The sequence below is a fragment of the Saccoglossus kowalevskii genome, chromosome 11, assembly GCF_978046115.1.
Source record: "Saccoglossus kowalevskii chromosome 11, keSacKowa6.1, whole genome shotgun sequence".
NCBI lineage: Eukaryota > Metazoa > Hemichordata > Enteropneusta > Harrimaniidae > Saccoglossus > Saccoglossus kowalevskii.
Window position 1 is genome coordinate 36360305 of NC_140651.1, and position 18540 is coordinate 36378844.

Consider the following 18540-nt stretch of genomic DNA (forward strand, 5'->3'; position numbering starts at 1 on the left):
CCTGGTAAGTTTCATTGTGGCACTCAATATTATTCCATCCACACTACACCCAGTACCTGGTAAGTTTCATTGTAGCACTCAATATTATTCCATCCACACTATACCCAGTACCTGGTAAGTTGCATTGTGGCACTCAATATTATTCCACCCACACTACAACCAGTACCTGGTAAGTTTCATTGTGGCACTCAATATTATTCCATCCACACTACACCCAGTACCTGGTAAGTTTCATTGTAGCACTCAATATTATTCCATCCACACTATACCCAGTACCTGGTAAGTTGCATTGTGGCACTCAATATTATTCCATCCACACTATACCCAGTACCTGGTAAGTTGCATTGTGGCACTCAATATTATTTCACCCACACTACACCCAGTTCCTGGTAAGTTGCATTGTGGCACTGAATATTATTCCATCCACACTATACCCAATACCTGGTAAGTTGCATTGTGGCACTCAATATTATTCCACCCACACTACACCCAGTACCTGGTAAGTTGCATTGTGGCACTCAATATTATTCCTCCTATACTACACCCAGTACCTGGTAAGTTGCATTGTGGCACTGAATATTATTCCACCCACACTACACTCAGTACCTGGTAAGTTGCATTGTGGCACTGAATATTATTCCACCCACACTACACCCAGTACCTGGTAAGTTGCATTGTGGCACTGAATATTATTCCACCCACACTACACCCAGTACCTGGTAAGTTGCATTGTGGCACTCAATATTATTCCACCCACACTACACCCAGCACCTGGTAAGTTGCATTGTGGCACTCAATATTATTCCACCCACACTACAACCAGTACCTGGTAAGTTTCATAATTTGATTGTGGCACTCAATATTATTCCATCCACACTACACCCAGTACCTGGTAAGTTGCATTGTGGCACTCAATATTATTTCACCCACACTACACCCAGTACCTGGTAAGTTGCATTGTGGCACTCAATATTATTCCATCCACACTATACCCAGTACCTGGTAAGTTGCATTGTGGCACTCAATATTATTTCACCCACACTACACCCAGTACCTGGTAAGTTGCATTGTGGTACTCAATATTATTTCACCCACACTACACCCAGTACCTGGTAAGTTGCATTGTGGCACTCAATATTATTCCACCCACACTACACTCAGTACCTGGTAAGTTGCATTGTGGCACTCAATATTATTTCACCCACACTACACCCAGTACCTGGTATGTTTCATTGTGGCACTCAATATTATTCCACCCACACTACAACCAGTACCTGGTAAGTTTCATTGTGGCACTCAATATTATTCCATCCACACTACACCCAGTACCTGGTAAGTTTCATTGTAGCACTCAATATTATTCCATCTACACTACACCCAGTACCTGGTAAGTTTCATTGTAGCACTCAATATTATTCCATCCACACTATACCCAGTACCTGGTAAGTTGCATTGTGGCACTCAATATTATTTCACCCACACTACACCCAGTTCCTGGTAAGTTGCATTGTGGCACTCAATATTATTCCACCCACACTACACCCAGTACCTGGTAAGTTGCATTGTGGCACTCAATATTATTCCATCCACACTATACCCAGTACCTGGTAAGTTGCATTGTGGCACTCAATATTATTCCACCCACACTACACCCAGTACCTGGTAAGTTGCATTGTGGCACTCAATATTATTTCACCCACACTACACCCAGTACCTGGTAAGTTTCATTGTAGCACTCAATATTATTCCATCCACACTATACCCAGTACCTGGTAAGTTGCATTGTGGCACTGAATATTATTCCACCCACACTACACCCAGTACCTGGTAAGTTGCATTGTGGCACTGAATATTATTCCACCCACACTACACCCAGTACCTGGTAAGTTGCATTGTGGCACTCAATATTATTCCACCCACACTACACCCAGCACCTGGTAAGTTGCATTGTGGCACTCAATATTATTCCACCCACACTACAACCAGTACCTGGTAAGTTTCATAATTTGATTGTGGCACTCAATATTATTCCATCCACACTACACCCAGTACCTGGTAAGTTGCATTGTGGCACTCAATATTATTTCACCCACACTACACCCAGTACCTGGTAAGTTGCATTGTGGCACTCAATATTATTCCATCCACACTATACCCAGTACCTGGTAAGTTGCATTGTGGCACTCAATATTATTTCACCCACACTACACCCAGTACCTGGTAAGTTGCATTGTGGTACTCAATATTATTTCACCCACACTACACCCAGTACCTGGTAAGTTGCATTGTGGCACTCAATATTATTCCACCCACACTACACTCAGTACCTGGTAAGTTGCATTGTGGCACTCAATATTATTTCACCCACACTACACCCAGTACCTGGTATGTTTCATTGTGGCACTCAATATTATTCCACCCACACTACACCCAGTATCTGGTATGTTTCATTGTGGCACTCAATATTATTCCACCCACACTACAACCAGTACCTGGTAAGTTGCATTGTGGCAATCAATATTATTCCATCCACACTACACCCAATACCTGGTAAGTTGCATTGTGGCACTCAATATTATTCCATCCACACTACGCCCAGTACCTGGTAAGTTGCATTGTGGCAATCAATATTATTCCACCCACACTACAACCAGTACCTGGTAAGTTTCATTGTAGCACTCAATATTATTCCATCCACACTACACCCAGTACCTGGTAAGTTGCATTGTGGCACTCAATATTATTCCATCCACACTACACCCAATACCTGGTAAGTTGCATTGTGGCACTCAATATTATTCCATCCACACTATACCCAGTACCTGGTAAGTTGCATTGTGGCACTCAATATTATTTCACCCACACTACACCCAGTACCTGGTAAGTTGCATTGTGGCACTCAATATTATTCCACCCACACTACACCCAGTACCTGGTGAGTTGCATTGTGGCACTCAATATTATTTCACCCACACTACACCCAGTACCTGGTAAGTTGCATTGTGGCACTCAATATTATTCCACCCACACTACACCCAGCACCTGGTAAGTTGCATTGTGGCACTCAATATTATTCCACCCACACTACACCCAGTACCTGGTAAGTTGCATTGTGGCACTCAATATTATTTCACCCACACTACACCCAGTACCTGGTATGTTTCATTGTAGCACTCAATATTATTCCATCTACACTACACCCAGTACCTGGTAAGTTTCATTGTAGCACTCAATATTATTCCATCCACACTATACCCAGTACCTGGTAAGTTGCATTGTGGCACTCAATATTATTTCACCCACACTACACCCAGTTCCTGGTAAGTTGCATTGTGGCACTCAATATTATTCCACCCACACTACACCCAGTACCTGGTAAGTTGCATTGTGGCACTCAATATTATTTCACCCACACTACACCCAGTACCTGGTATGTTTCATTGTAGCACTCAATATTATTCCATCTACACTACACCCAGTACCTGGTAAGTTTCATTGTAGCACTCAATATTATTCCATCCACACTATACCCAGTACCTGGTAAGTTGCATTGTGGCACTCAATATTATTTCACCCACACTACACCCAGTTCCTGGTAAGTTGCATTGTGGCACTCAATATTATTCCACCCACACTACACCCAGTACCTGGTAAGTTGCATTGTGGCACTCAATATTATTCCATCCACACTATACCCAGTACCTGGTAAGTTGCATTGTGGCACTCAATATTATTCCACCCACACTACACCCAGTACCTGGTAAGTTGCATTGTGGCACTCAATATTATTTCACCCACACTACACCCAGTACCTGGTAAGTTTCATTGTAGCACTCAATATTATTCCATCCACACTATACCCAGTACCTGGTAAGTTGCATTGTGGCACTCAATATTATTTCACCCACACTACACCCAGTTCCTGGTAAGTTGCATTGTGGCACTCAATATTATTCCACCCACACTACACCCAGTACCTGGTAAGTTGCATTGTGGCACTCAATATTATTCCTCCCACACTACAACCAGTACCTGGTAAGTTTCATTGTGGCACTCAATATTATTCCATCCACACTACACCCAGTACCTGGTAAGTTTCATTGTAGCACTCAATATTATTCCATCCACACTATACCCAGTACCTGGTAAGTTGCATTGTGGCACTCAATATTATTCCACCCACACTACAACCAGTACCTGGTAAGTTTCATTGTGGCACTCAATATTATTCCATCCACACTACACCCAGTACCTGGTAAGTTTCATTGTAGCACTCAATCTTATTCCATCCACACTATACCCAGTACCTGGTAAGTTGCATTGTGGCACTCAATATTATTCCATCCACACTATACCCAGTACCTGGTAAGTTGCATTGTGGCACTCAATATTATTTCACCCACACTACACCCAGTTCCTGGTAAGTTGCATTGTGGCACTGAATATTATTCCATCCACACTATACCCAATACCTGGTAAGTTGCATTGTGGCACTCAATATTATTCCACCCACACTACACCCAGTACCTGGTAAGTTGCATTGTGGCACTCAATATTATTCCTCCTATACTACACCCAGTATCTGGTAAGTTGCATTGTGGCACTGAATATTATTCCACCCACACTACACTCAGTACCTGGTAAGTTGCATTGTGGCACTGAATATTATTCCACCCACACTACACCCAGTACCTGGTAAGTTGCATTGTGGCACTGAATATTATTCCACCCACACTACACCCAGTACCTGGTAAGTTGCATTGTGGCACTCAATATTATTCCACCCACACTACACCCAGCACCTGGTAAATTGCATTGTGGCACTGAATATTATTCCACCCACACTACACCCAGTACCTGGTAAGTTGCATTGTGGCACTGAATATTATTCCACCCACACTACACCCAGTACCTGGTAAGTTGCATTGTGGCACTCAATATTATTCCACCCACACTACACCCAGCACCTGGTAAGTTGCATTGTGGCACTCAATATTATTCCACCCACACTACACCCAGTACCTGGTAAGTTGCATTGTGGCACTCAATATTATTCCTTCTATACTACACCCAGCACCTGGTAAGTTGCATTGTGGCACTGAATATTATTCCATCCACACTACACTCAGTACCTGGTAAGTTGCATTGTGGCACTCAATATTATTCCACCCACACTACACCCAGTACCTGGTAAGTTGCATTGTGGCACTCAATATTATTCCATCCACACTATACCCAGTACCTGGTAAGTTGCATTGTGGCACTCAATATTATTTCACCCACACTACACCCAGTTCCTGGTAAGTTGCATTGTGGCACTGAATATTATTCCATCCACACTATACCCAATACCTGGTAAGTTGCATTGTGGCACTCAATATTATTCCACCCACACTACACCCAGTACCTGGTAAGTTGCATTGTGGCACTCAATATTATTCCTCCTATACTACACCCAGTACCTGGTAAGTTGCATTGTGGCACTGAATATTATTCCACCCACACTACACTCAGTACCTGGTAAGTTGCATTGTGGCACTGAATATTATTCCACCCACACTACACCCAGTACCTGGTAAGTTGCATTGTGGCACTGAATATTATTCCACCCACACTACACCCAGTACCTGGTAAGTTGCATTGTGGCACTCAATATTATTCCACCCACACTACACCCAGCACCTGGTAAGTTGCATTGTGGCACTCAATATTATTCCACCCACACTACAACCAGTACCTGGTAAGTTTCATAATTTGATTGTGGCACTCAATATTATTCCATCCACACTACACCCAGTACCTGGTAAGTTGCATTGTGGCACTCAATATTATTTCACCCACACTACACCCAGTACCTGGTAAGTTGCATTGTGGCACTCAATATTATTCCATCCACACTATACCCAGTACCTGGTAAGTTGCATTGTGGCACTCAATATTATTTCACCCACACTACACCCAGTACCTGGTAAGTTGCATTGTGGTACTCAATATTATTTCACCCACACTACACCCAGTACCTGGTAAGTTGCATTGTGGCACTGAATATTATTCCACCCACACTACACTCAGTACCTGGTAAGTTGCATTGTGGCACTGAATATTATTCCACCCACACTACACCCAGTACCTGGTAAGTTGCATTGTGGCACTGAATATTATTCCACCCACACTACACCCAGTACCTGGTAAGTTGCATTGTGGCACTCAATATTATTCCACCCACACTACACCCAGCACCTGGTAAGTTGCATTGTGGCACTCAATATTATTCCACCCACACTACAACCAGTACCTGGTAAGTTTCATAATTTGATTGTGGCACTCAATATTATTCCATCCACACTACACCCAGTACCTGGTAAGTTGCATTGTGGCACTCAATATTATTTCACCCACACTACACCCAGTACCTGGTAAGTTGCATTGTGGCACTCAATATTATTCCATCCACACTATACCCAGTACCTGGTAAGTTGCATTGTGGCACTCAATATTATTTCACCCACACTACACCCAGTACCTGGTAAGTTGCATTGTGGTACTCAATATTATTTCACCCACACTACACCCAGTACCTGGTAAGTTGCATTGTGGCACTCAATATTATTCCACCCACACTACACTCAGTACCTGGTAAGTTGCATTGTGGCACTCAATATTATTTCACCCACACTACACCCAGTACCTGGTATGTTTCATTGTGGCACTCAATATTATTCCACCCACACTACAACCAGTACCTGGTAAGTTTCATTGTGGCACTCAATATTATTCCATCCACACTACACCCAGTACCTGGTAAGTTTCATTGTAGCACTCAATATTATTCCATCCACACTATACCCAGTACCTGGTAAGTTGCATTGTGGCACTCAATATTATTTCACCCACACTACACCCAGTTCCTGGTAAGTTGCATTGTGGCACTCAATATTATTCCATCCACACTATACCCTGTACCTGGTAAGTTGCATTGTGGCACTCAATATTATTCCACCCACACTACAACCAGTACCTGGTAAGTTTCATTGTGGCACTCAATATTATTCCATCCACACTACACCCAGTACCTGGTAAGTTTCATTGTAGCACTCAATATTATTCCATCCACACTATACCCAGTACCTGGTAAGTTGCATTGTGGCACTCAATATTATTCCATCCACACTATACCCAGTACCTGGTAAGTTGCATTGTGGCACTCAATATTATTTCACCCACACTACACCCAGTTCCTGGTAAGTTGCATTGTGGCACTGAATATTATTCCATCCACACTATACCCAATACCTGGTAAGTTGCATTGTGGCACTCAATATTATTCCACCCACACTACACCCAGTACCTGGTAAGTTGCATTGTGGCACTCAATATTATTCCTCCTATACTACACCCAGTACCTGGTAAGTTGCATTGTGGCACTGAATATTATTCCACCCACACTACACTCAGTACCTGGTAAGTTGCATTGTGGCACTGAATATTATTCCACCCACACTACACCCAGTACCTGGTAAGTTGCATTGTGGCACTGAATATTATTCCACCCACACTACACCCAGTACCTGGTAAGTTGCATTGTGGCACTCAATATTATTCCACCCACACTACACCCAGCACCTGGTAAGTTGCATTGTGGCACTCAATATTATTCCACCCACACTACAACCAGTACCTGGTAAGTTTCATAATTTGATTGTGGCACTCAATATTATTCCATCCACACTACACCCAGTACCTGGTAAGTTGCATTGTGGCACTCAATATTATTTCACCCACACTACACCCAGTACCTGGTAAGTTGCATTGTGGCACTCAATATTATTCCATCCACACTATACCCAGTACCTGGTAAGTTGCATTGTGGCACTCAATATTATTTCACCCACACTACACCCAGTACCTGGTAAGTTGCATTGTGGTACTCAATATTATTTCACCCACACTACACCCAGTACCTGGTAAGTTGCATTGTGGCACTCAATATTATTCCACCCACACTACACTCAGTACCTGGTAAGTTGCATTGTGGCACTCAATATTATTTCACCCACACTACACCCAGTACCTGGTATGTTTCATTGTGGCACTCAATATTATTCCACCCACACTACAACCAGTACCTGGTAAGTTTCATTGTGGCACTCAATATTATTCCATCCACACTACACCCAGTACCTGGTAAGTTTCATTGTAGCACTCAATATTATTCCATCTACACTACACCCAGTACCTGGTAAGTTTCATTGTAGCACTCAATATTATTCCATCCACACTATACCCAGTACCTGGTAAGTTGCATTGTGGCACTCAATATTATTTCACCCACACTACACCCAGTTCCTGGTAAGTTGCATTGTGGCACTCAATATTATTCCACCCACACTACACCCAGTACCTGGTAAGTTGCATTGTGGCACTCAATATTATTCCATCCACACTATACCCAGTACCTGGTAAGTTGCATTGTGGCACTCAATATTATTCCACCCACACTACACCCAGTACCTGGTAAGTTGCATTGTGGCACTCAATATTATTTCACCCACACTACACCCAGTACCTGGTAAGTTTCATTGTAGCACTCAATATTATTCCATCCACACTATACCCAGTACCTGGTAAGTTGCATTGTGGCACTGAATATTATTTCACCCACACTACACCCAGTACCTGGTAAGTTGCATTGTGGCACTCAATATTATTCCACCCACACTACACCCAGTACCTGGTGAGTTGCATTGTGGCACTCAATATTATTTCACCCACACTACACCCAGTACCTGGTAAGTTGCATTGTGGCACTCAATATTATTCCACCCACACTACACCCAGCACCTGGTAAGTTGCATTGTGGCACTCAATATTATTCCACCCACACTACACCCAGTACCTGGTAAGTTGCATTGTGGCACTCAATATTATTTCACCCACACTACACCCAGTACCTGGTATGTTTCATTGTAGCACTCAATATTATTCCATCTACACTACACCCAGTACCTGGTAAGTTTCATTGTAGCACTCAATATTATTCCATCCACACTATACCCAGTACCTGGTAAGTTGCATTGTGGCACTCAATATTATTTCACCCACACTACACCCAGTTCCTGGTAAGTTGCATTGTGGCACTCAATATTATTCCACCCACACTACACCCAGTACCTGGTAAGTTGCATTGTGGCACTCAATATTATTTCACCCACACTACACCCAGTACCTGGTATGTTTCATTGTAGCACTCAATATTATTCCATCTACACTACACCCAGTACCTGGTAAGTTTCATTGTAGCACTCAATATTATTCCATCCACACTATACCCAGTACCTGGTAAGTTGCATTGTGGCACTCAATATTATTTCACCCACACTACACCCAGTTCCTGGTAAGTTGCATTGTGGCACTCAATATTATTCCACCCACACTACACCCAGTACCTGGTAAGTTGCATTGTGGCACTCAATATTATTCCATCCACACTATACCCAGTACCTGGTAAGTTGCATTGTGGCACTCAATATTATTCCACCCACACTACACCCAGTACCTGGTAAGTTGCATTGTGGCACTCAATATTATTTCACCCACACTACACCCAGTACCTGGTAAGTTTCATTGTAGCACTCAATATTATTCCATCCACACTATACCCAGTACCTGGTAAGTTGCATTGTGGCACTCAATATTATTTCACCCACACTACACCCAGTTCCTGGTAAGTTGCATTGTGGCACTCAATATTATTCCACCCACACTACACCCAGTACCTGGTAAGTTGCATTGTGGCACTCAATATTATTCCTCCCACACTACAACCAGTACCTGGTAAGTTTCATTGTGGCACTCAATATTATTCCATCCACACTACACCCAGTACCTGGTAAGTTTCATTGTAGCACTCAATATTATTCCATCCACACTATACCCAGTACCTGGTAAGTTGCATTGTGGCACTCAATATTATTCCACCCACACTACAACCAGTACCTGGTAAGTTTCATTGTGGCACTCAATATTATTCCATCCACACTACACCCAGTACCTGGTAAGTTTCATTGTAGCACTCAATATTATTCCATCCACACTATACCCAGTACCTGGTAAGTTGCATTGTGGCACTCAATATTATTCCATCCACACTATACCCAGTACCTGGTAAGTTGCATTGTGGCACTCAATATTATTTCACCCACACTACACCCAGTTCCTGGTAAGTTGCATTGTGGCACTGAATATTATTCCATCCACACTATACCCAATACCTGGTAAGTTGCATTGTGGCACTCAATATTATTCCACCCACACTACACCCAGTACCTGGTAAGTTGCATTGTGGCACTCAATATTATTCCTCCTATACTACACCCAGTACCTGGTAAGTTGCATTGTGGCACTGAATATTATTCCACCCACACTACACTCAGTACCTGGTAAGTTGCATTGTGGCACTGAATATTATTCCACCCACACTACACCCAGTACCTGGTAAGTTGCATTGTGGCACTGAATATTATTCCACCCACACTACACCCAGTACCTGGTAAGTTGCATTGTGGCACTCAATATTATTCCACCCACACTACACCCAGCACCTGGTAAGTTGCATTGTGGCACTGAATATTATTCCACCCACACTACACCCAGTACCTGGTAAGTTGCATTGTGGCACTGAATATTATTCCACCCACACTACACCCAGTACCTGGTAAGTTGCATTGTGGCACTCAATATTATTCCACCCACACTACACCCAGCACCTGGTAAGTTGCATTGTGGCACTCAATATTATTCCACCCACACTACACCCAGTACCTGGTAAGTTGCATTGTGGCACTCAATATTATTCCTTCTATACTACACCCAGCACCTGGTAAGTTGCATTGTGGCACTGAATATTATTCCATCCACACTACACCCAGTACCTGGTAAGTTGCATTGTGGCACTCAATATTATTCCTTCTATACTACACCCAGCACCTGATAAGTTGCATTGTGGCACTGAATATTATTCCATCCACACTACACTTAGTACCTGGTAAGTTGCATTGTGGCACTCAATATTATTCCACCCACACTACACCCAGCACCTGGTAAGTTGCATTGTGGCACTCAATATTATTCCACCCACACTACACCCAGTACCTGGTAAGTTGCATTGTGGCACTCAATATTATTCCTTCTATACTACACCCAGCACCTGGTAAGTTGCATTGTGGCACTGAATATTATTCCATCCACACTACACCCATTTCTTAATAAATTCATCTCATCAAATAGGTGGTTATGAAGATCGCCCTCAAGTGGTACCACATTCTATACTCTCCGACTCTGTGAATATTGAAGGATCATGGGACAATTTTTTGATTACATGGCAGCCAAGTAATGAAGTGAATTATGGGACAGTTTATTATGAGATAGTTGTGAAATATGACAATACTCAAGTATTCAAGGTACTGTAATATACCACTGGGCAAAATCGTTGATATATGGCGGGTACATTAGCGTATTAGCACGCGTATATTCCCGATATTCGAAGATATACGTTAGTCAGCACACATGTACATTCGATGTATGTACGGGGAATACGGAACGTATATTCACACATTCGGAACATACTGATACGTAAATATACACAGTAGTATATTTACGGAGGCCGGAAGTATGCAGTGCTCACATTAACATACACCTAATGCAGAACAATGCTGTCTAACGTATTCCTACGTATACGTAATATATACGGACACGTGATGAACCACTGCACAGAATTAATACTGATGCAGATCGACGTATACGTAGCGTATGCGGTCACGCAATAAACCAGTGCACACAATTAACATCGCCGCAGATCTACGTATATTTTGCGTATACCCGGCATATTTAAAGCGTATGCTATTGGCTGATTTTTCAGGAACATTTGCATATAGGTCACATATATATTTTAGGTCATGCTTCATTTCCGGTTAATCAGTCACGTAGTAGGTGATTCACAATGAAATATTTGGCCACTCGATGTTCATAAAATAAGCAAAAATGGAAAAACAGTCGGAATTAACGTTTACAGTAGATCTACGGTTAACAATAACACATTGCAACTAATGCAATTGCGTGTTAATTAATATTGAGGAGTTGTTTTTGGGTAATTGCAATAGTGGGAGTAAAAGACAGACATTTATGATTCAAGTGATTTAGTATTTATTTGTAATAAAAATACAAACACTTAAAAGTACACAAATAAATAAATCATATGGGGTTTTAATTTCAATTTAAGTTCATTTCAAGTGGTTTAAATTTAGTGGACTTCTATAACAGAAATAACGAAATTGAACATTTAATGCATTTAATGTTAAGAAATTAATAAAAAGAAGAATAAAAATAAAATAAAATTCCAGTAATGAACTAAAAATATTGAAACAACAATAGACATCTACAATGGAAATGGGTTAATGCAACATTTACGTAACTGATTTCAAAAGGGCTTTAGTGGTTAAAAGTCACATTATCGTATAGCATTTTGTTAGTAGGGGTGTGCAATTGCGAAATTCAACATTTCACAGTTTCATCACGTTCGATTATTATTTTATTTCCACAAGTAATACAGATATTTGTTATTTTAGTATTCTGTACATACTAAAACATAGTGTTTGATTTGTTAGTGTAGCTATCAAAACGACGGTTCCAACTCAACCCATAATGATAACGTCCAACAAGTGTATTGCGCCCTCAATATTGTTGACAATGTTCTAATGACGCCTGTTCGCACAAAGAATTGTGAGATGCTCTACCACAAAGCTGAAATGAATATATATACCCGAATGAGAGGCTGAACCATTGGAGTATCTCTCACGTATACCATTGACTATGGAAAACAGAAAATTTCTAGTAAAATGTATTCAGGAATTGAAATGATAGTAAGAGACAAACATTTATTTAAATTTATAAATGAAACCTGATAACAAAATACAAGTTTACAGACAGATTTGGAAAAGGATCGTCGTGACCCAAGTATAAATACATGTCGGCTTTTAAACAATATGAATTATTTCTTTGCAATTCTCGCTGCAGTAAACAGTAAATGCATGTGACTATGAATATCACTGCAGTGATTCAATGTTGTATTTATGACAATAATTAAAGTTAAACTTTAGATTTTGTTGAATAAAGATAAAAAAAATATGAACATGTAAACTGTTGCGCGGCTAAGCATGAATAATTAAGTGATGTCACGTGATGTGAATGCACTAAAACATGAATTGTCAGTCCAGTTTTCACAAACATTTACACAGTTCCTAATGCGTTGCCAAGTACCACACAGCAGGTTCAACTATAGACTGTCTATGGTTCAATGAAGACAATGAGAATTGTGTCTGCAAATCTGAAACGTCACTGCAAAGAGCACTAGGGAGAAATATCCATAGTTGTTTGAAATGAAATTGCTATGTTTAGTGTTGTTCACTGTTATGTGTTCCTAGTGTATGTGGTGATATCACATTCACGCTACTAGTAGAGTGACCATATTCTGAAAATAACGCAGCGTACGATGGTAAATGGAATAGAAATGAAACTCTGTGATCAAACGATCTCTAGAAATTATGATGACGGCAAATTCAACCAATTTTGTTACATGTAACTCAGTGAGAATTCATTTCACTTTCTTGGTATGGACTTTGTGGCTATTCTTACCAAAATGACATTCGTGTCAGAACCGATCGGCCAACATTCACGCGTATGAGATCTTAAACCGGCCCGAGAAAAACGCACACGACCCAAATGGAAAGTATTTTAACACTCGCCAAAATATTCACACCTCGTATTGTTTGCATTCAGGCTTGCGAATGATATTGCAATTAATCAACATATTGTGTAATTTCCTGTCCTGTGTTTGAATGCACCAGTGTATAGTGAGACAAATGAAGAAGTCACGTTAATATCAAAGCAATTCAGTCAGGAATTTTTTTTTTAATTTAGAAATTAGTAACAATCGCTTCTAAATTGTACCTGTACACCGCCATTTCTCAATTACATGTGCTCGGCAAAACAGGAAACGTTTTTGAGATCAATTAAACATGCCGTGCGATTCAACAGTTCCGGAAATTATTTATTATAAGTACAGGCGGCCGCGATCGCTACTCACATGTGATCCCAAATAAGATCGGACAATGCCAGGTGCACAGGATTCTCCACGTATGGGTGAATATACAGACTTCATAAATCAACGTAAATTGTACTACAAGAATGCATGTAAAATATGTATGTATACGCTGCGTGCCACCCAAGGCGGGCATGTGTGAAAGAAACCATAACAATACGCAGCGCATATGTACGTATATTCCATGATTTGTATACGTAATCATATCTGCGTATACTGAACGTATATCGTGAATATACACAAAATATATATCTGCGTATACAATCGTATATCAACGATTTTGCCTAGTGTACTGTGTTACATCAATATGTCATACACTGGTTTTAGGTTCTCAACTATCAATATGTCATACACTGGTTTTAGGTTCTCAACTATCAATATGTCATACACTGGTTTTAGGTTCTCAACTATCAATATGTCATACACTGGTTTTAGGTTCTCAACTATCAATATGTCATACACTGGTTTTAGGTTCTCAACTATCAATATGTCATACACTGGTTTTAGGTTCTCAACTATCAATATGTCATACACTGGTTTTAGGTTCTCAACTATCAATATGTCATACACTGGTTTTAGGTTCTCAACTATCAATATGTCATACACTGGTTTTAGGTTCTCAACTATCAATATGTCATACACTGGTTTTAGGTTCTCAACTATCAATATGTCATACACTGGTTTTAGGTTCTCAACTATCAATATGTCATACACTGGTTTTAGGTTCTCAACTATCAATATGTCATACACTGGTTTTAGGTTCTCAACTATCAATATGTCATACACTGGTTTTAGGTTCTCAACTATCAATATGTCATACACTGGTTTTAGGTTCTCAACTATCAATATGTCATACACTGGTTTTAGGTTCTCAACTATCAATATGTCATACACTGGTTTTAGGTTCTCAACTATCAATATGTCATACACTGGTTTTAGGTTCTCAACTATCAATATGTCATACACTGGTTTTAGGTTCTCAACTATCAATATGTCATACACTGGTTTTAGGTTCTCAACTATCAATATGTCATACACTGGTTTTAGGTTCTCAACTATCAATATGTCATACACTGGTTTTAGGTTCTCAACTATCAATATGTCATACACTGGTTTTAGGTTCTCAACTATCAATATGTCATACACTGGTTTTAGGTTCTCAACTATCAATATGTCATACACTGGTTTTAGGTTCTCAACTATCAATATGTCATACACTGGTTTTAGGTTCTCAACTATCAATATGTCATACACTGGTTTTAGGTTCTCAACTATCAATATGTCATACACTGGTTTTAGGTTCTCAACTATCAATATGTCATACACTGGTTTTAGGTTCTCAACTATCAATATGTCATACACTGGTTTTAGGTTCTCAACTATCAATATGTCATACACTGGTTTTAGGTTCTCAACTATCAATATGTCATACACTGGTTTTAGGTTCTCAACTATCAATATGTCATACACTGGTTTTAGGTTCTCAACTATCAATATGTCATACACTGGTTTTAGGTTCTCAACTATCAATATGCCATACACTGGTTTTAGGTTCTCAACTATCAATATGTCATACACTGGTTTTAGGTTCTCAACTATCAATATGTCATACACTGGTTTTAGGTTCTCAACTATCAATATGTCATACACTGGTTTTAGGTTCTCAACTATCAATATGTCACACTGGTTTTAGGTTCTCAACTATCAATATGTCACACTGGTTTTAGGTTCTCAACTATCAATATGTCATTCACTGGTTTTAGGTTCTCAACTATCAATATGTCATACACTGGTTTTAGGTTCTCAACTATCAATATGTCATACACTGGTTTTAGGTTCTCAACTATCAATATGTCATACACTGGTTTTAGGTTCTCAACTATCAATATGTCATACACTGGTTTTAGGTTCTCAACTATCAATATGTCATACACTGGTTTTAGGTTCTCAACTATCAATACTGCCATCAAGCTTTTTTCACAGAAAACAAAGTGCATTTTCATATTTAACCATTTATGAGTAAAAATGGGATTATGTTGCTTTTAAATGATAAATGATGTTAGTTAACTTGTATCTGCACTGTTTGAATGATTTAGTAATTATGGTCATCATCACTGGTTAGACTGGTTTAATATGTTTTATATTGTGCTTTATATGTACAATACTGAATAACTTATTATTTTCATTAGATAGTAACACAGCCGTATTACCATATGACTGAAGTGGATCCATTTATACAACTTAATATATCATTAGCTGCATACACATACTGGGCAACATCACAGACAGTACATGTAATCAGAAGCTCTCCTATGTCAGGTAAAGATTTAAGTATCTATGAATTCTGTGAATGTGATTCTGAACAACTTAGAAATATTAGATTTGGTTTGTTTGTACAGCTGTACTGTGCACACATAATGCTTGTGTTGATGGTAATTGTACTGCACTATGACAAACATATTTCATATGACCAGTACATTCTTTTATACATTGTATTTGATTGTTACAGTTCCAAGTATTCCTGAGAATTGTAGATACTTTACCACGGTGAATAAAGATATTTATAAAGAACATATTGATATCTTTGCTGATATCCGATGGGAGACACCTACTGTTATCAATGGTTTGCTGCTTGGTTATCATATCTATGTGTCATTACCAGTTAATGATACAATTATTTGGTACAACATGACGGTTGGCAGTGATGTTAATAGATACATCTTACCTAATCTAACTGAAAACAGTATTTACAATGTGCAGGTATGTTATAGTGCTGCTTGTTACTCTGTGTATGTTAATATAATGGGTATTATTATATGCCTTACTTTGTATGTGTTGTTATACTTATCAGTTATTACCTGTGCCTTTTCTGTATTATAGATTGATGCATTTACTGCCATTGGTAATGGTGAGTCTTCTCAGGTTATGATTATTGACACACAAGGTGAGTTAATATCAGGTTATTACAAAGTACTGCAAAGTAATGAATTAAAGTGAAAGTCAAGGCTAATACTCCTCGATGGAAGAGCTCGGCAAATGTAAGAACATGCAATTTACAGTTTTTTATAAATCACTTCTCATTCTCTAGATATTCAATTTTTCAACAATTTATGTAGACCGCCATCTTGATTCTTCAGCAAAGGATTGTGGGTAAAGTATGACATCATAGAGTCTGTTGTCAGAAATTGAGAAAATGATTTCATCTATAACTTCAAAAGTTGAACTTTAAATTGGCTGAAAGTTTAAAACAGGGTAGCATACATGTACTGGTGCCAAACATGCTTATAAAATAGTTGTCATGGAAACAGAACTGAAAATATTTATTTTTATGTTTTTCAACCAAATGCTCAAATTTCCTTATATTGTATACAATTTACGGATGTGAGTAGGTTATATAGGTGATATATTACTTGTTGATCATAAAAAGTGGACAAAAAAGTGTCATTCTATATTTTACAACGAAATATCTTCACTTCATGTGTATTTGTAACATTCTAATTTACATTACTATAATCATATACAAGAGTTATATGCATAACGAAAATTTGAACTAATTCGCATCAGTAATTCCCATGTTATAGATGAAATCATTTTCTCAATTTCTTACAACAGACTCTGTGATGTCATACTTTACCAATTGATGATTCTTTGCTTGAGAATCAAGGTGGCTGACAACATAATACTGATGAAATGTTGAATATCTAGAGAATGAAAAGTGATATAAAAAAACTGTAAATTGCATTCTCCTACATTTGTGGAGCTTTTTCTTGGGGGGTCATTGTGTTTTTTGGCTTGACTTCCCCTTTATAGTCATTAGTTAGTGTTACTGCGCCCTCTATGTCTAATATTATAAGTGAATGATGACATCACATGTTCACATCATCAATGTTGTTTTATAGCATGCTGGGTATACAACAGCATCAAGGCAATACACCTATCATATCAGCTGACCTTGACATGTAAATGCAATCTCGTTATTTCCTGAACACTTACTTTGCTATGTTTAGCCCCGCTGTCGACTTTGTCGAGCGGAGCTTATCATATGAGTGATTGTCCGTCGTTGTCGTCCGTGTCAATGTTTTACTTTTTTGACTTCTTCTTGAAAACTACAAGCCTGAATGCTTTGATACTTGGTGTATATGTACCTTGGGTAGACCTCTCTTAGGTTTGTTCATTTCATGTTGATATCTTCAATTCTCTAATTTTGGTGAATATTTTTGTCATTTTTGGTAAAAAGTGATATTTTCGACTTCTTGTTAAAAACCGCAAGTGCAATTGCTTTGATATTACATATATAGGTACTACATGTGAACCTCTCTCAGATTTGTTCATTTCGTGATGATATCTTCAATTCTCTAATTTTGGTGAATATTTTTGTAATTTTT

The 18540-nt window shown here is 39.3% G+C and overlaps 1 protein-coding gene across 1 annotated transcript in view; it reads left to right on the forward strand.

Annotated features, from left to right (window-relative positions):
* LOC102809437 (proto-oncogene tyrosine-protein kinase ROS-like) overlaps window positions 1-18540 on the forward strand; it is a 107468-nt gene that overhangs the window by 29371 nt on the left and 59557 nt on the right. Inside the window, exons 16-19 of the mRNA XM_085505360.1 lie at window positions 11287-11459; window positions 16345-16474; window positions 16665-16915; window positions 17036-17099. Of these exons, the coding sequence (XP_085361486.1) occupies window positions 11287-11459; window positions 16345-16474; window positions 16665-16915; window positions 17036-17099 (618 nt within the window). The remainder of the gene's footprint in view (window positions 1-11286; window positions 11460-16344; window positions 16475-16664; window positions 16916-17035; window positions 17100-18540) is intronic.